The following is a 19,888-nucleotide window of genomic DNA, read 5'->3' on the forward strand; positions in this document are numbered from 1 at the left end:
GGGCCGGGGGGCGCCTCCCGGTAGGGGCCGAACCGAGCGCTGCAGCCGCCACAGACCCGCGCCTGGCCCGGGGCTCCCCCGTGGCGGGCTCCGAGGTGTGCAGATGCCCGCCGAGACGGGGGCTGCTCCGCCCGCAGCCGGGTCTGGAGCGGAGGCTGTTGTGGAGCCCGTGAGGGTAAAGAGGCTGGGGCCGAGGCTCACCTTTGCAGGCGCTGCTCGGTATGCCTTTAGGCGGGCGACAGCCACAGCGGGAGTTAGAACCAGGGATGAGCATGAACTTCTCCTCAGTTAAGCATGACAGATACACCCCAACCATCAGCCGTGGGTAAAAGTTGATATCCATACCTAGTGTCAGTGGAGACATAAACCCCATCAACCCTGGGTAGATGTTGATATCCATATCCAGCTTTAAGGGAGAAGTTAAAAGGAATTTGGTGAAGGCATCAAGTATTTTCTCAGGCTAGATATATCAGGGGCTTATCTTTACATTGCTTGTGTACCCCACAAACTTCCACCGAGCCCTTAAAAAGTTTGCATGCCTAAGGAAGTTATGCACAAGATGTGCCTATGAACATACAATGGAAGCAAAGAACTAATACTGAGTAAATACATTTTTGCTTGTAGTCAGCCTGGAAAGGTTCCCAGAATATTTATTTACTGTATTTATATATGTTCTGTTACTTATTTACGTCATCTAAGGACATTTGTCCTGGAACTCCACCTTTTTGAAGGAGACTTTTGCATAATGCTTTGAGAACATGCAGGCATATTCTTCCCATATGCTCTCTGTGGATCGTGGAAACATCTGGCCATGAACTTAAGTATTTGAATCATCCTGTGGAGGCAATGGTCTCTCTATGTAGCTAAGGATGAGTGCAAGTCTTTGCAGAAACAGGGCTAAGAAGCTCCTCAGAGATGGTGTCTTTACATTAAATGTTTGGAATGATTATTAAATAAATCAGAACTGTCTCTTTTTTTCTCTCTCTCTTCAGGCCTTGACCTACCAGGAAGACTTCTCTTTACAATCTTGACTCTGATGGCGCTAATTGCCAATCTTGTGTTTATAGAGGAAGCAGTCTACATCTACAGGAAAATCCCCTCCTCCAAAAGATCAATCATAATTTGGATTAATGCTGCAGCTCCAGTAAGTTACCATGGAAAAGAGATAAAATTGAATGTTGAAAATGGAGTTTCCCCAAAAATCCACATGAACCTGCTTTATCTCTGCCCTTCTTACAATCCTCCTCCCTTTCTCTGTAGGTGATTGCTACTACTTCATGCATTGGCATGTGGATTCCTCGCTCAACAATGTTTACAGATTTCACAGCAGCCATGTGAGTATTCTGCTTGTTTCTAGGTGTTGCCCAAAACCCTGAATTTCTTCCCTTTAAACATCTGCTGCTCTTGGTAAACACAGTCATTTTGTAAATTTAACAATTTAGTAATTTTTGGTTTGAGTTGAAATCTCTTGGCAACTCTTTTCTGAGAGGTGGAATATGCTGAAGCAGTTCCACAGTACTACAGTCCCCTAGTGTGGGAACCTCAGTATGAAAGATCTGTGACTCGCATGTAATTGATCCCTCAGATTGACAGTAGCTTTGAAGTAGTACTCTTTCTTTCCTCTCTCTGTGTGTCATGTGGAATGAGATTCTGACCTGTGACTCCTTCTCTGTGCTTTTACTAATGATGAGCCGTGGAGGTCTATTATTAATGGTGGCAAGTGAACCTCCGATGAGTATATCAGTGTAAAAATGTTCCACAGTTCTTCTGATAAAAGCTGTTTCTGTACGAGCATGACAGCTCTGACATGCACGGAGAAGAAGGGAGAAGTGTGATCTTTGCTTTCTGGAGGAGGTGGCCCAGCCCTGGTAGGCAGAGCCAGGTGGGGGGATGCTCTGGCCTTGGGTACTCCACAGTTCCTTTGGGGATGATTTTGGAACCCACTGCAGGATGGTATCAGACTCGCATGAATGGCCTCACCTCACGTCACACTGCGTTTGCCAGAAGAGTAGAGTAAAGAACGAGGGAAAACAGTAGCAGGGAACACTGTTAGCATGAAGCAATTTGTGCAGGTAGTGCAGCTTGCCAGAAACTTCCAAGGATCTGGTCCTATGGCACTTCAAGCCTGTCTGAATCCCCGCTCCTCCCTTGCCCAAGCTGCAGGTTCCCATCCACTCACTTTAATCCACTACCACTCAGTCTCCAGCTGCACAGCAGGCTCCTTCAAGGAAGCAGTGCAGCTGAAGAGGACCTCTTTTATTTGGAGAGGTTGCATTTCAGTGAATCAGTTCCCTAAAATCGTTTAGGGGCAGGGAGGAAAGGGTGGTTGCACAATCTGTAGTTGCTGGGAAAGGTCAGGAATGTGCAGCTGATGTAGGGAGAGGTGGCACTGCAGCAGTCAGTGCTTGGATCAGCTTTGGCTGCAGAGGAGCCACACCCTGACTGGGCCAACACATTCAATTATATATATATATATATATATATATGAACCTGGCCATTTTTGTTGTTGGGTTTTTGGTTTGGGGTTTTTTTTAAGAGGAGGAAGAGGACTGTTTCTAAAAAGTTTGGACCAGTCAGGACTAAGATAACTGATGGAAAAATATGGCCATAATGACTTGGGCCAGAAAAGCCTGTGCTTTAATACTGTCTCCGCCACCAGCCACCAGTTCGGCTTTGGGAAATTCTACAGCTGCTCTGTGTCTCGCTTTATTCCTCTTTTGCTGAGGTTAGGGCAATTCTGGTCCTCCAAGATGATGGAAAGCAGAAGGTTTTTCACAGCTAGTGCTAGAATTTTTGTTGATTGCAAAGCGCAAGATGTAAAAAACCCTGGACAGAAGGTGGCACTGGCCTGCACAGGCATACGACAGACACACAGGCAAGTTCAAACTAGCATTTTCTTCCTCTCCTAGATTTTTTGCCATAGTTATCCACAAGTTCCTGATGATGATGATTAAAGAGTGCGGAGGTCAAAAGCTGCTCCTCAGGCGGTTTGAAAATGGTCGCTTCAAGATCAGCACCGGTCCCTGCTGTTGCTGCTGCCTTTGCCTCCCTCGTGTGCGCATCACTAGGTGAGTTGCCCTTTAAGATTTCTGAGCTGGAAAACGGGTGCTGGAATTCAGCCAATTTGGCAAGGCCAGGCTTACAGCAAAGCGCCTCCTTGCTTCCCGAAAGTCAGTCTCAAGCCATTTCTTTTAAACAGTGCCATCACTTTGGGGCTGTATACCACCACTAATTTATTTCGTTTTTATAATGCAGAATTTTGCATAGAGTCGAGAACACGAGCTCTCTCAGTTTAATCCAGTGCAGTGTTCCCACTCATATTAATGCTGAGCACTGTTGTATCTCCTCAACTAATCCCAGTCTCTTCCAAAAAAACATTTCTATAGTAAGCAGTGGTGTGTGGGAGGAGGAATTTCTACGCTAGAAAACCTAATAATTGAGATTTCAGTTTCTTTTCATTCCAGAAGGGAACAAATATCTCCAAATTGGGTATTTTTCACAAGCAGAACTGTCAAATTGAGGCAGTCTTGGAAGAAAATGTCTTACTTCGATGAAATTGAAATCGTTTATTCTGATTTTGACTTTAAAACTATTTCATATTAAAATAATTCTTAGAGGAAAAAAAAACAGATCTAATCCCTGAAAAGCTTTGATCTCAATGAAATGGCATTGTCTAGTGAGGAAAATCCAAACATTTTCTTCTACTAAACCTTAGTATTAATGCACCTTTGAGAAGTGGGGTGAGGATGGAGAGCTGCACCTGCAGGAGACAATATACTGTAACATAAATCCTGCCTCCTTTGAGCACTGCCTTGTGGGGCTCCTCCTCTGTCTAGTGTCACCCTGTCATTTATACACCACTCCAAAGCCTGGAAGCCTCATGTGTTTCACAGGGTTTCCTACTGGCACAGAGTATGAGAATGTTTCTGGCATTAAGAGCAAAAGCTGAAGGACTGAATGTGCAAGACAAAGACTTTTCTATGAGGGCCTGGACACTGGTGTCAATGGGACCTTAGGAATTTTGTGGTCTGGTTAAGTGAAAGCAGTTTGTGATGCACTTGAAAAAAATTCTTATTTTTTTATTGTAATAATTCTTCTTTAAACTGCCTCATTCAGTATTAGAATTTAAACTCTTGCTTCGGTCATTTTATTGTTACAGAGTAACACTAATTATTTACATGGAGGGAGCACCAAGAAGAATAGGTAGTAAACCAACCAAAAAATATATCTCTAAAAATGGATGTAATACAATGACATGAAATCAGCAACTACTGATAGGGATCTAAATGAATCCTATTAATTTTCATTGGCATTGGTTCAGGCTCATTTCAGCAGTCAGAGCTGAAGAAATGCCATGGGACAGAGCTGTGCTATAGATCTAATGTGTCACCAGTATATTTGTTTTTCTTTCTGTATCTGTCACCCTCTGTATAGGTTGTAGTAGCTAGGAGCTTGGGAGAGGATCCTCTACTGTGCCCTCCTATTGGTGAGTCCAGTGACAGCTTATGCAGGATATTAGCTAATATTAACTCATTTCAGGAGCTAGATAGTGCCTACAACTCCTGGGAGGAAGGACAGCTGTCTAAAAAAAAAAAAAGCTTTTTGCTCTGCAGAGGACTTAGAGCTTCTTCTCTGGTGTCTGTAGCACTGTGAAGCCCATACATTGTCCCTGCTTCTGACTTCTAGCCTTTTCCCATTACAAGGTACATGTTCTTTCTAAAATATGAGCATACTATACCAGAGAAAGGTCATTCTCAGTCTCGCATTCCTCCCGTAGGTATCTTTTGGGGAAACGGGGAGGTAGGGATTCATTCTTTAAAAAAAACATATGGTATCAAGCAGTTCTGGGAAAGCTGACAGGGTGCAGTAGACAGATGAGGCAAAGTAACAAGCTGTACAACAGGGAGAGATGTGGCAGAAGAGGTCTGCCGGTGAAGAAAGGTAGACCTGCGTTGACAAGGGAAACAACTCATGGCATTGCAGTGACTGCACTGTTTGTGATGCTATTCTTTAAAGCCCTTTGGGAATAATAAATCTTTGAAAAGGCACACACGCTAAGTGGCTGGCCAGTTGCAGGCCTTTCCACATGTGTTTGTGCTGTTCATAATCCTGTGGTTACTAGCTGTATTATTTGCGCAATTCCTAGTTCCTGGTTCATGGCTGTATCCTGTAGCATACTAAATGGCAGCCTGTTGTCTGCTGGGGCATCTCCAATGGCAGTCTCAAGGATCCAGGGAGCTACAGTGAAGACAACATTGACAGTAGGGGAAGTAATACACAGTAATAGACTAAAACGTGAGCCAGCCATAGCAGCCACAGATTGTCCTGTGAAGGCTGAAGGAGAGTTCAGGTCAGTCAGCTTTCATGCCCTCTGTTAGAAAGTGCCTCTGCCCCTTTCCTGGTGGCCTTTAATGCTGGCTGACCAGGTTACTGTGTCTGGGCTGAGTTCTGGACCCAGTTTGTACAGACAAAAGTAAGGAAATCCTTAGCTGTCCTGTTAGCCTTGTGCAGTTTGCCAAGTGAATGATAGTTCCTTTCTTCTCTTAGAGTACAGAGGAGCAAAATAAGATGTTTACATGATAGTATTCATGATGCATTGAAAAACTACCAGTCCTTTCACCTAGGTCTGTCTGTATGATTCCCTTTCTTGATCTACCACAGGACTAGGAAGTGTCTGAACAGGAAGGCTGGTTACCCAATTTCATCAGAAAATTGAAATAGTAAGGTCACAAGGCAAGAGCGAGTGGCATTACAATTCAGAAACCGGTTGTGCTGCTACTGGCTCTCTGGTTAGCTTCAGGGCAGAGAAACATCACATTTTGCCCAGCATTGGTTAGTATGTAATTGCTGCAGAGCAGGAAAAGTACTATTTTTTTAGAAACTCTACTAAATAAACACTGGGTAATTCTTGGAAAGATTTTCTAATCTTGAAGCTGTTCCTCCACAGATTTTCACCACATGCTACAGGAGTGGAAAAGTTTTGCAGTTGACAGTATCCAAAAAATGTTATTAAGGTTGCTAATAAGATCTTGGCCTGTGTGATTTTTTTTTTTTTTTTTGGCCAGGCGAACACTCTTTTGGCTGAAGCTGGGCACCTTTCAGTTTGCTTTCCTTCGACCTGTGTTCATGTTTTTATCAATAGTGCTTTGGACTAATGGCAATTACACCCTTTACAGTGTAAGTAAATACTTCAATTAGAGATGGTCCACAAAAATCCGTAGGTTTTAGGGCTGATGTTAGTATCTTAGCCTACAACTAAACTGTGAAATCTGGGAGCACTTCCAAGTGAGTCCTTACTGTATTCTTTTGAGACCCTGAAGCATGTAATTTCTGCCTTTCCCCAGACTCTCCATTTCCTGGCTTCTCTTGGAAAGAAAGGGTGGGTTGGGCATCAATTATGCTCCAATATGTTTCTCAGCTTGTATGGTAGAATAGCAGGACTGCAAGTTGCCCTGTGAGATGTACCTGTCCTGTATTTTGTAAGGTGCAGCCTTAAGAAAGAAGTGTATGTACTGGCACACAAACAGGAAACCTAATTCTATGTTTTTCTGCAAATCATGGTGATTTTTCTATCTGCACAAAGTAGAAAAGATAGTACTGTACTCCTGCTTTGTACCAGGTAAACTGCAAGATGATGGAGAAGTCTATATCTCCTAATAGTTTTGTACCTCTTGGATAACTCAGCTTAAATGTAGCACATTTTTCTTGTTGTTCCATGGTATAAAATAAATGATGGCTCTCAGATGTCACACTGAATATGCTCTCATGAGCTGCTGAGCATTCCCAGGTGCTACTGGGGTCAGATTGAGGGATTGTGTCACTTGTTACCTTCTCAGGCTGAACAGCTTTACAGTGCGTGCCTGCTGGGTGAGAGCACTGTGCTAAGACTCCAGTTGGTACTGTGCAGTTTCCCCATGCAAACCCCAGTGACTGCTGCTGCCATCAGCTTTCATGGAGACAGAAACAAGAATTTTAACATCTGCATCATCCAGTTCACAACTTCTTCCTGGGAACAGTAAAATGTACTGGAAAGTTTCATACGTACGCTTGTTTCATTTGCTTCTCAGTTATCTCCCAAAGGAGCTGCAATATGGATTAGCTGCTTCATTGGTGTCCTCACCATTACTGCTCTGTGGCCAGTTGCAATCATGTTTCAACAAGTTAGGACTCTCCTTACCTGTAAGAACATCATCCCAAAGTTTGCTCTTTATCAGGTGAGAAGTTTAATATTTCTGATAGGAATTTATCTTAACTGCTGATTTAACACTGTCTTTCTGGCTCTTGGTCCTTTGTTGAAAAGTTCTAGTGGTTTTTTTTCCCATTAAATACACTGCAAAGGCATATTTTTACCTGATTAAAGCTGCATCCCTTTGAAGTATGCTCCTTGGCTGCTGTTCAGTTTCAGCTTGAGCCAATTTACCTCTAGTCTCTCAGGAGTGCTGGAGATGTGAAAGCTGCGTAAAATCCATTTATCTTTAGGCAACTGAAATCAAAACAGCACCTTCTGCAGGGCTTGAAGGAAGCTTTGTAAATGCAGTATCCTGAAACACAATGTTAAAATGCTGGTGTGTACTTAGAAAAACTAGGAAAGGATGTGGAGCATTGTGTGGGTGGCTGTTGTTTGAACTGTTTCAGCATTTCACAATGTTCTGTTTTGACAATATTTTTCTTGGCCATTCTGCACTTTAGTGTTAGATAATAATGAAAATATTGACTGGGAATCATTAAATAGTAAGGAGAAGAACTAGATACGTTAGACTGAAAAAGCCCAGGGACAGGGCCACCCTCTTCCTTATCACTCTAAAGAGAGTACAGCAGAATCCTTGGATATGCATCCTTCCTGGACAGGACATATAGAAAGGCTGGTGCACTAAGGTCTCTGTTAAGTAAATTACTAAGCACTTACAAATGCAATGAAAGGATAGTCACACCTGAAAAGCTGCACTAGGTTTAGGACGGCAAACTGTTAATGCAAGGGTTTATACTCAGGCAGTTACACTAGCAGCTAGAGAGACACTTGGATGTCCCCAGGGCAGTAGCAGGTAATATGATGAATAAGTGATTCTTGCTGAACCCAAGCTGTGAAGAGCCCTTATCCCTTCTGGCAAAGAAGCCAGTCTCGTATAACTTGGGGATCACCATATCTCCCTGCTGTGGCAATAAGAGTCAACAGAAAAAATGTTCTTTGAGTCCTGCCTCTGCTAAAGGAGAACATAGCTTATAGGTAAGATTAACAGGAAGTTTTAAAAACATTGTTGCCTATTATTCAGAGCTCCGTATTGTTTAAAATCCCAGCTGGGAGGTCTGTTTATATTGCCCCCCCCCCAAATGAAGGGCTGAGAAGAAACACTTTTCAAGCAGAAGCTTAATTTAATGCTTGCATTCAGAGCAATATCATCCTGACCTAAAGATGAATTCTGCAGAATGGCAGGCAGCCTGCTGGTAGATGGTAGGAGAGGGAGGGCAGGGAAGGAGGAATGAGACAAAAGAGGGTCTGTTATGAAAACAGAATTGTTATATGAACTATAAACCTTTTTTCTGGTAGCTAAGGCACCAGTTTTCTCTTTCTGTTTCAGTTTATTCTCATTCTGAACCACCTGCAGACAGCTATTATCAACATCTTGGCTATGCAGAGAATCATTCCATGTGCTCCACCACTCTCCTCTTCAGCAAGAGGAGCATGTAAGTTCTTTTGGGAACGATGCTCTTCATTTATTTATAGAAGTGCCAGTTCAGTGTTGCTAACTGTGATATCTGGTGTTTTCCCAAAATACTGATTTTCCAGGGTCATGCAGCTTTTGAAGAATCTCAGCTTTTACTTAAAAAACAATAACAAAGTTTTATAGCTGTCATAGTCACAGAGAAAAACTCAATATTGGGAAGAGTTGGAATCAAAAATGAAAGGAAAAGAAATCAACATGCATAATTACTGTTAAATCTCTTGCATTTTGGATGCATAACTTATTACATGCTTATTGATGGACAATACTGTAATTCTATAACTGATTTTATTGCCAAGTGTGAGAGACACTCCATTATAGGGACAGGATGGTAGAGTTTATTTCTTCTGCACAGATGAAAATTAATAAGTCAGGTATTCATTTTGTGTTTGATAGTCATTTCCCCCTTTTGGGGGGCCTTTCTTTGCCTACTTCTTTTTTTTTTTTTGGCAGATATGACCCAGCAGCTCCTCATCATGGAAATGTTTCTGATAACCCTAATGTCAAGGGTAGTCTATCGGAGAAGATACGATGACCTAGAGCCTCCGGAGTGTACAGCTGAAGAAGCTGGGGATAACAAGCAGACTTCTAAGATTATCCTGAATGGTGCAGTTAGTGAAGATGAATTGCCAAGGGTTTAGAAGTCCCCTGTGCTCCTCTTCTGCAGGAGCTGGAAGCTCAGCTTCAGGAGCTTGTATATTCTTGCACCACAAATAGCTCCTGCCCATGTCAGAAAAACTTCTGACATAAATGTCTGTGAGCTGTAGTACTGAGAGGACCACTAGTGGAAAGATAACCCTGTTTATTCTCCAGTGATATATACATGGTGTGAGTGTTTTCATAACATGTAATTTAGTAAGATTTCGTACCATGTACTTTTATGCTGTTATTGAGCACTTGATGGTAGCCAAACTGTCTCACAATGTGATTTTATTTTATTTTTTAGCTATTAGAATGGCTATGATTTAGTTAATCCAGAGTCATACTTATTTATCTCTCTTGACTTTTTAAAATCTTATTTCACCCTGGATTGCTGTCATATATTCAACACAGCATTTTCCCATCCTTCCTCCATTAAAATTTATCAGCTCGCTCTCTATGCCATGAGCTCACCATAGCTAATTCTGATCAGTAAGTACATTTGCATATGTTTGTTCCAAAATCCCCAAACCTCTCTGGGCTCTCCAGCTACAGAAATGATGATGTCCGTAGGGAAGACTTTTTACACTCCGTGGCAATTCATCTCCTAACTTGGTACAGACACAGTAGCTGTTTGTAAATATGTCACTAGCAGGTGTTCTTCCTAGGGACAGCAGGTACTCTGTCACTGACCTGGGAAAAAAGTGTGAATTAAGAGTCTGACATATCTTCTGGCACTAGTCTGTGAGTTATTTGGTGCTTTGGTTCTCTGCTTGGAAAATAGGAATAATGATACTTGGGATACTTGTGCTAATAGTGTCTCTGGGGATAAAAGGAATTAAAAGGCACATTGGGGTTGGTTGACAGCCAGCTGAATGTGAGCCAGCAGCGTTCCCAGGTGGCCGAGAAGGCCAGTAGCATCCTGGCTTATATCAGAAGCATCATGGCCAGCAGGGCTAGGGAAGTGATTGTCCCCCTGTACTTGGCACTGGTGAGGCCGCACCTCAAATACTGCATTCAGTTTTGGGCCCCTCACTGTAAGAAAGACACTGAGGTGCTGGAGAGAGTCCAGAGAAGGGCAACAAGGCTGGTGAAGGGCCTAGAGAACAAGTCTTATGAAGAGTGGCTGAAGGAACTGGAGTTGTTTAGCCTGAAGAAAAGGAGGTTCAGGGGAGACCTTATCACTCTCTACAACTCCCTGAAAGCAGGTTGTAGAGAGGTGGGTGTCAGTCTCTTCTCCTAAATAACGAGTGATAGGATGATAGGAAATGGCCTCAAGTTGCATCAGGGGAGGTTTAAACTGGATATTAGAAAAGTTCCTACACTGAAAGGGTTGTCAAGCATTGGAACAGGCTGCTCAGGGAAGTGGTGGACTCACCATCCCTGAAGGTATTTAAAAGACAAGTAGATGTGGCACCTAAGGACACGGTTCAGTGGTGGACTTGGCAGTGTTAGGTTAAGAGTTGAACTCGATGATCTTAAAGGTCTTTTCCAACCTAAACAGTTCTAGGATTCTTATGCCACCGGGCTGCTGCTCGCTGTTGCCTAGTAATGTGATGAGCTGTGTTGGTTGTTCAGGAGTTGGAGGATCTGAACAAAGGATGTGCCTGCCTGTTCCCTTCAAAGGGATGCTGTCTGCTGGGCCGATGCTTATCAGGTCAATTTATATTAAAATTAGAGAGTGGCTTGACAGCCCCGGTGGTGATTTGGAAATACTGGTGTAAAAATTATAGTGAAATAGTTTCTATGTTGGATTTGACATAAATAACTTGCAAAAACCTTCATTTGGCACACTCAGCTTAGGGTACATACGTTACTTCATATGGCTTTGATACCAGTTTTGCATGTCACTCCATTAGTTAACTCTGTGCAGGTGGTTAAAGATAGAGAAATTATAGGAGGGACTTGTGTGTGTATGCGCACACTGGGAGACTCACCAAGGTTTATGGTTGGACTCGATGATCTTAAAGGTCTTTTCCAAACTAAATGATTCTGTGGAATCTCTTTCAAAAAATTCCTGCCTCCCCAGCTTCTTCACCCCAAATCTGACCTGCCCAGACAGCCAGTAGGACTTCAAGAATTACAGGATCTTTTTAATTCACGCTCATTGCTCCGTTTTGCATAAATCTTTTTTTTACTTTTTGCAAATGGTCCTGTTCTTGGATGAACTCAGTTGCTTTGCTTTAGTTCACTACAATTTATAAAATGACACTGTGTTTAGTAAGCATTTGGATGTTCTGTTTGTTGGGATGGGAGGTGCAGCACCATATACTAGCACTTGTCTATCCTCATCTATTCTGATCCCCAGAAGTGAATACCCAATCAATGCAGCAAGAATGCTTATTCCATACGTAGGCTGGGAAAATGTTTCATGTTGGAAAAGATGTTAATAACATCTTTTACTTACATTGTATCAAATATAACTTCTCATCAGAGCAAAGCTAGGCAGATAGAATCATAGAATCACAGAATGTTTTGGGTTGGAAGGGACCTTTAAAGATCATCTAGTCCAACCCCCCTGCCTTGGCCAGGGACACCTTCCACCAGACCAGGCTGCTCAAAGCCCCGTCCAGCCTGGCCTGGAACACTGCCAGGGAGGGGGCAGCCACAGCTGCTCTGGGCAACTTGTGCCCATGTTTCACCAACCTAATCGTAAAAAATTTCTTCCTTATATCTAGTTAGAGTGTGCCCTCTTTTAGTTTAAAACCATCACCCTTTGTCCTATCACAACAGGCCCTACTAAAGATCCCTCCCCATCTTTCCCTCAGGCCCCCTTTAAGTACAGGAAGGCCGCTATAAGGTGTCCCCAGAGCCTTCTCTTCTCCAGGCTGAGCAACCCCAACTCTCTCAGCCTGTCCACATGGTGGAGGTGCTCCAGGCCCCTGATCATCTTCATGGTCTCCTCTGGACTCCCTCCAACAGATAGTGGGGCTTTAGTTTACATTGAATTAAAAAAATGCTTTCAGTTTGGGAGTTCCTGGAAAATATTTTGAAAATAGTTAGTGAACCATCTGGAAGTAGAAAACAGGACTGAATTAAATAAAATGTTTTATTTCTGACTGAAGTCAGAAATAGTGTTCAATCTTCTTTTAAGCAGGCAGTCTGGGAATTTAATACAGATTCTTGAACTGCATTAATGTGAGAGGTTCTGCACTTTTCCCTTGAAAAATATTTTAGATGAAGATTTTAACTCTGCATTAGCTGGGATCAGCTAACATATTCTTAACATGAGAAATCTTCTTAATGTATTTTAACATTATGGCTATTGGTGTACTCCTAATGTTGCTTTATATCAGTGTAGTCTAGGCCACAGGTACCTATGTAGACTTGCAGAGCAGTACTTAATTTTGTAGTGGCATTGGGAGTGGTTGACTGTGAGTTCAAGCAGCTTCAAAATTAGAAAATAAAATATTTTGAGTTAGTAAAGAATCTTTGTGAATTGTTGTGGAAAAGACTTTAATTACTAGAGCAAATGAGACAAATGAGCATTACTGGAAAATGTTTTCTGTAGTGGTTCTGTGAAGGTCATGACTTGGTGGGTGGGATCTGTGGCATGGAAGAGCAGATCCATGTGCCGTAGCATGGACAGCGTATTTGAAAACGGAGAGTATGAAGGTGTGGTGGTCTCTGTAGGTCTGGCAAAGGCAGCTGCTGGGGCACAGCAAGAGTCTTCACTCATCGCTCTTGGTCTGGCATCTGTCGTATCTCTGAAGTGTCTGTTAAATACATCTTGTAAACATCAGCATGGGCCTGGTTTAGCCACAGTTATCACTAGCTGTTATGTGTTTGGATAGATATTTAATATTTGTTGTGATATTCATCTGACATGTTTCAGCAATAAAATGTACCATGATGATTGTCAAGCGGACTTCAGATTTGGCAGCAAAGATGTTTCTTCTTGCTGTGTACAGTCATGAAGGTATCTTTAAAAAAAACACTTGCTTACACAGAACCAATTGGACGTACTTTATCTTAAATATGTGCCTAAGTGCTTTCCTGAGATACAACATATGTGAATGCAGCAGAATGTATGGGTCTTATTGTTACAAATGGAGGAGGGTGGGGGTGTCTGAGCTTTTTAAATTAATAATTTCTTGCCCACCTGTCACTCAGGCCAGTAGCTGTAGCCTGCCTGATTGAGGTGCAGCATCTAGGTAGGTGCCTGGGAGCTGGCAGCCTGGGGCAGCAGGTGGCCTGCATTGCAGTGCATTTGTTCAGGTGCTCTTGAAATTAAGACACTGCAAATCACAACCTCCAGGTTGGACCTTAGACAGTCTGAGTATGGAAAAACAAAACAGAATGCCGGAAATTCCTCCAGTCTCAGTTCTGATAAGGATCCCTTTCAGGTCAGTGAAAAAAAATTCAGTGTGTTTGTGATTAAAGGATTATAAACATTTTATGAAAGCTAGAAGATAAATTTCACAACTCATTTTATACAGCTGCTGTAAAGTAATGAGTGTTAAGGTGAGCACATAACCTTTATGTTATGTTTGCTTGAGGTTATTGTGTGAGGAAGGGTAAAGGTAATTTTATCAGTGTCTTTTCTGATAATAAAAGGCACCACCACCACTAAATAGAAAGCTAAGTATACACAGAGATGTGTGATCGAAGGTTAAGAGAGTTGAGGCATTTGGAAGCAATTAATGAGAACACAGGGGAAAAGATGAGTTATGTGTTCTGGGGGGCCACGTGCTGAAGGTGTGGGTGTGGAGGTGAACACTGACCATGGAGCCTCCTGAAGCGTGACAGAGGGGTGTGCAGCGTGAGCAGCACATGCTCAGGGCAGGGCAAGTGAATGCTAGGGCTGGCAAACAAAAGGTGCTCAGTGCTCTTCTTTCCCATCTGTTATTCAAACTATTATTTTTAAAACACCACTGAGTGCCTCCTGTTCCAGAAGACCAGGGTGCAGGCTCCTGTTGGCTGCAGCGTAGGCAGCACTGAAACCTTGAAGAAGTCCCCCCAGCAGACCTGGCAGTGGCAAGCTGTCATTCCCTAGATAGGGCTAGCTGTCATTCCCTAGGGGGGCAGCGAAGGGTGTATTTAAGTGCATGCCTTTGTGTTTCACCTGCAACAGCAGCAAAGGCCTCATGACTTCATACCCAAAGGATTTGTTTAAGGTGTTAACAGGGTGCTCTGTTGATTATAGACCTTTCTGTCCCTATCTCCCCTCTCCAATTGTCTTGCCTGTTCTTGCATGCTCCCTCTTGCCCCTGCTTCATTCTCCCTGTCCAAGAGGAAAAAGATGGGGTGCTCCTGAGGCTGGACTGTGGAAGGAGATGCACAGGTGTCAGTTCACGCCTGCAGACCTGCAGCAGCCAGACAACAGAACGTCCTTTCTATGCAGTGTCTGTTTCCAAGGAAAGGCCAAGGGGAAAAAAAAAACCAAGAGTACAAGAGCTGAATTGTGATCCTATGGTTCCCAGAGCTGAGGCAGGTGATGAAGTTAGGTAGCACAGGAAGGTTACAAACAGTGGTAAACTGAACAAGTTGGGGAATAGGTAGATTTAGTGTAAGTGGTAGAGAAAACCAGAAGAAGCCTCATGGATAGCTGAGAGGAGGACAGCAGCCATTTGCTACAGCTGATGAAAATGCTAGATCAGTTGCAGTAATTCCACCTATTCAACACATTGCCACTGGGCTTCCTTACTCTTAAACAAGGTCTGACTGCTGCTGACAGCTTGAATGCTACTGCTTTTACCAACAGCCATTCCTTCAGGACAGTTCACAAATCTGCTTGCACCTCCCTAGCTCCCAGGTAAAATGGATCACTATTTTTATGACACAATTTGTGGGGAAAGACGGCTAGATAACACACTAGTTTTTGTTTGGGTTTGTTTTGTTTTGTTGGTGGTTTTTGGTTTTCTGGGTTTTTTTTACTGCTTTAGATCCTTTAAAAAGTGTTAACTAAGTAATTCTAAGAGTTGCCTGAACTTGGTGAGCATGATCATCTTTGTTTTAGCAAAGGGGAACTAAGGTAGAGGAATCTAGAGAACTTGCCCAAAAGCCACACAGGGGAATTTTCCATCAGCTAGAATCATGCTGCAGAAGTTACCTGGTCTAACCTCCCTGCTCTGAAAAACACTGCCTCTTAAATGTGGTAAGATCACAAATTAAGCTAAGAGTGTCTGAGTTAAGTAATGCTTAGGTGCATTAGATCATGGTTAGATAACGTGTCCACCAGAACAATAAAATGAGTTGCTCTCAGCTTGCATAACCCCGTTCGAGTAAGAGCTACAGGTCAGAGCCTCTCTTTGTAGGTTGTGGAACTGGTGTGAAGAACAGATCTATGTATCGCTGACTTATGAGAGAAGGTGGGCAGAATATTTTAGGCTATTTTTCTCTGCTTAACACCTTAGTACAACTCCCCACAGATTGTTGTGCAGCCTTGTTACTAGAAATCCACAAACTCATCATCCTTTACTTCTCAAAATCACAGCTCCTATTAAAATGTGTGTGCATAAAGACAATCGAAACAGCCCATTGAATAAGCTCAGAACTCTATTTTTGCAGAATAATCTCTTTTTTTTTGCCATTTATCAACTGTTATCACCCTTTCTTTACATTCAGAAAGCTTGTTATGCCCATACTGATGCCACTTACTGCCAAATAATCAAGCAGTGGGTGTATCAGCATAGCACTTGAAGGCACAGGTGCTTCATGACATACCTAAGGCGGCTTGAAGTCTCCGACTATTCTGTTCTTCAAACAAGTAAAAAAAAAAACCCTTACTGCAGAAAGTACATTGAAAAACAGGAAGATGATGTTACTGAATAATTTTTACCTTTTTGTGGGAGAAACCAGACTTAAATTTTGGCAATATTTTTGACATTTCTGGTCAGTTCTATGAAGAGAGAAGAGTTGTCCAAAGGCAATTTCCCTTTCATTTGTGGATGCCTCTTCCCTTCACAACTACAAATAGGCCACCTTCTTTAAGACCTGACTGCCCAGCATACATTATGCAGGTAGAGTCACAGCATACATAGAAAACTAATGGTAGGATAAAATTACTTTTGTTTCCTTTAATGCAATTTAGCAGCTGAAAAGCATCAGTTCCCTCCCTAGAGATTCAGGCATTGGATCACAGATGCCTTCTGGGACCGAAGGCATAGTTTTGATACAGGCTGAAATTGGTTTAGACATTTCAGAGAACTGCTGAGCTGTGAGAAGGTGCTGCAAGACTTTCTGCAGAACAGAGCCATGAGAAGAAATGTAAGATTGCTGGCCAAAGGGAGAGTGTTGACACAGGGATAATTACCAGCTCAGGTGTTCCTGAAAAGAGAAAACAACATGAAAAACATACAAAATCCTACAGAAACAAAACCCAGTACCCAGAGGATGGCAGCTTAGCAGTGTCAATGATCAGCCTGTTCTAAGCAGCAGCAGAATCCAGCCCTTCCCCTCTTGCCTGAAAGCTGCCCAGCCAGCAGTGACTCCTTGGGAGCCTTATCAGGGGTGGTGAGCACATTAGCTTGTTAACTCTACCTACACAGTGTGTATGTTGACCAATAAATTATAAGTTTTACTCTTTTAAGCTGAGAAATTCTTTTTGCAGAGGCTCAGTATGTAGCAAAAGGCACTCAAAGAACTGATCTAGATGAGAAGGGTTACAAAACAAGGGAGAACTATTCAGTATGGGCAGCACATCCTCCTCCAGCAGCCTTTGAGAATCACTGCCTTAAGAACCAAAGGAAAAGTTAAATATAGCATGAAAACAACTTCTGAATTTATATTCATCCTTTAATGCAAATTATTGGAAAAGGTGAGTTTGTGTCTCCTTGTAGCCTTGTCATACCCAGCCAGCAAAGGGTGTGAGCTAATTGTTAAATTCAGTTCAACAAGTTCCTCATTAGGGGGAAATTACCTGAGTTTGAAATCTGCTAATTTTCCAATCAGGGTGAGTGTTTGCACTTGTGATTTGGAAATAATTAACACATGGTATAACATCAAAACCTATGTAAAGGCTAATGGTAGAAGGACTAATTTCCTTGGCATGAAAATGGTGTGCTCAGTTTCCCCAGAGCTCTATTACTATCCTATCAGTATCAGCTGTGTAGAATGTTCTAGTATTTGTTTAGATTGACTCTTTGCAGAGTTGTACTTTATGTTCATTGTGAAAAATGGAACTATTATTTTCCAGGGCTATGAGTAATTTTTTTTGTTTTGAAAGGTGCTGTATTTATTTCTATTACATCCTGTCAATACAGACTTTCCCAGAATTACTCACTTCTATTATCTCTAAAAAGGAGATCATAAACTGTGATTTTTAGACTAGGGCTTTAGCCTGAATTCTGCAAACTTTAAAATGCATGTTTGCAGGAGAGCCAAGTTCTGATCCTGTAGCATTTAGAAAGAAAGGATGTCCAGGTAGGACAATTAGGAAAGCAAATGTGTACATGGGAGAAACAAATGCAGTTGGAAAACACAAACTAATTTTCTACCTTAAAGTTTCAGCTGTTGATATAACCCTGATCATCACCACTTCTATGTATTATCAGATAATATTAGCTGGTCTAAACCAGATATTACTTCTGGTAAATGACACTACCCTTATAGCATGGCACTAGTACAACTCAGTACATTAGTGACATCTCACCAGGAAGTGTGCAAGAGAAGCAGCTGAATCAGCTCCACCCAAGGGTGTCATTGGTCCCGCTGGTGTGAGTATACTAGTAGCGACTTGTAGACAAGAAGGGTGTGACTTGGCAGCTACAGACAAGGTGAAGAGCTGGTTCCATGTGAGCAGGCAGCATGCAGCAGAGCACAGGTACATTATCTGGATTAATGTCTAGTCTAGAAGCAGTCCAGTTTTGGCCACAGATGTGGTGACACAGAGTGTGGTACGTGAGCTCTGCTTCCCCAGGATTAGCATGTGGGCCTTTTGTCACTGCATCACCTTTAAGCCCCTAAGACCTCCAAGCAGAGCCTCCCACAAAAAAGCAAGCCAACAAGGGTAGGGTAGCTTTAAATGGCATCTGATCTACCAAGGCTTAGTCAAGCAGCATCCTCTAGGTGGAAAGGCTGCCCGGCAATGCCCTAGGAAGAAACGTGGCTCCTTCTGCGCAGCCCTGTCCTCTCACGTGTCTATCGATATCTATGGCAACTGTTTGCACTGAGATAGGAATTGTGTTTCAGGTACATGTGAGTCAGCACTCAGGAATTCTCTTACTGGATTAATATTTTTGACTTAGGTAACCTGTTTTTGAACACTTAGTTGTTTGGAGCTTTCTATTTTCAGTGCATTTTTGCATGAATGTAAATAGAGCTCCCATTTCTTCTTTCACAGAAGGAGCATTTGTGACTTGCGTCCATGCCTGTCAGGTAGCATTCATGCTGCCAGAAATGCTACGCACAGGTAGTAGGAATTTATTTGCATTTTCATGCAAGCTGACGATGACTCCCTTTCCTGGTCAGTTTTGCTTTTTATAGCTCGTTGCATATGCAATACTGTTGCTTCTGAAATTGTAGACTTCGATTCTCATGTCTGTTATTCTGTTGCTCTATCTCTGCCCACTTTTTGTTCACCTGCCTACTTTTGTTCATGACATCAGCTGCTGCTGCTTTTGTGCTTCAGGAGATATTGTTCACATCCAAATTGGTGGCTTTGATTATAGGCAATATTTCCTATGTTAAATCCCCAGAGCTGTAAGAGCATCTTCTTTCTCTTGTATGGAGCATCCCCCCTCACTGCTCATATGTAATGTAAAAAAGAGAGCAAGAGCAAGTGAGTCTGAGGGGCTAATACATTAAAATTCATGTTTTTGATTGGAGATGATTGCTTATTTTTCTGAAGCTATTTATTTTCCCTATGTACCTTATCTTTTACTTCCAAAAAGGATCAAATTTCAAGCTCTGGTCAAGTAACCCTTATTTTACAAGAAATACATGGCCATTTCACTGTGGTTTTTACTGAGTAGCTATTGTGTTACAAAAGACACAGCTGGCAACTTGGGGATAATTTTTTCTGCAGTGCCAGCTGCCTCAGGAGTTGCTGAAGAATCCACACTGCACAAGCAAGGAAGATCAAAGGTAGGTCATCTGCCAGAATGGGTACTGCCAGAATGGGCACTGCCTGTGAATAATGTTAAGGAGATAAAGCTCAATCAATTGTTTCTTTCTTTCTCTCTTATCCTTTTGGTGTTGCTTTCTACTAGGCAATCTCTTCTTTCATTCTCCCTCCTTCCTTCGAAATGCTCTTCTTGGAGTCCTAAAGATTGCAGCCTCCTGTCCACGGACTGCCTGGGGAGAACAGCTCCTAGCACCAAAATGGGAGATGCATGACAAAGTCCCCTGGTGAGATGCTACCTTGCAGATGACCCAGGGCAGCTCTGAGCCCTCAGGTAAGTGGCTGTGAGGTTATGATGGTCGTTGCTGTCAGTATAATTATGCGTCAGAAAATCAGCCAGCTTCTAGAAGTTAACGGTATCCTCTTAAAAATAGTCATGAGTTAAATGTTAGTTAGTCTCTTACCAGCAAATTGTGGATGTCAAATGTAAATTACTTTGGAAAAAAAAAAAAATAATTAAATCTTG

General features: G+C 42.4%; 1 protein-coding gene across 1 annotated transcript in view; it reads left to right on the forward strand.

Annotated features, from left to right (window-relative positions):
- The window catches only part of LOC113478808 (organic solute transporter subunit alpha-like), a 10,778-nt gene extending 379 nt beyond the window's left edge, over positions 1 to 10,399 (forward strand). Inside the window, exons 2-8 of the mRNA XM_026846306.1 lie at positions 963 to 1,144; positions 1,261 to 1,334; positions 2,910 to 3,068; positions 6,066 to 6,177; positions 7,068 to 7,214; positions 8,577 to 8,682; positions 9,174 to 10,399. Coding sequence (XP_026702107.1) covers positions 963 to 1,144; positions 1,261 to 1,334; positions 2,910 to 3,068; positions 6,066 to 6,177; positions 7,068 to 7,214; positions 8,577 to 8,682; positions 9,174 to 9,361 — 968 coding nt within the window. The 3' untranslated portion in view covers positions 9,362 to 10,399. The remainder of the gene's footprint in view (positions 1 to 962; positions 1,145 to 1,260; positions 1,335 to 2,909; positions 3,069 to 6,065; positions 6,178 to 7,067; positions 7,215 to 8,576; positions 8,683 to 9,173) is intronic.
- The last annotated feature ends 9,489 nt before the right edge of the window (positions 10,400 to 19,888 follow it).

The sequence above is a fragment of the Athene cunicularia genome, assembly GCF_003259725.1.
Source record: "Athene cunicularia isolate RWA chromosome 1 unlocalized genomic scaffold, athCun1 chr1_part1, whole genome shotgun sequence".
Lineage (NCBI taxonomy): Eukaryota > Metazoa > Chordata > Aves > Strigiformes > Strigidae > Athene > Athene cunicularia.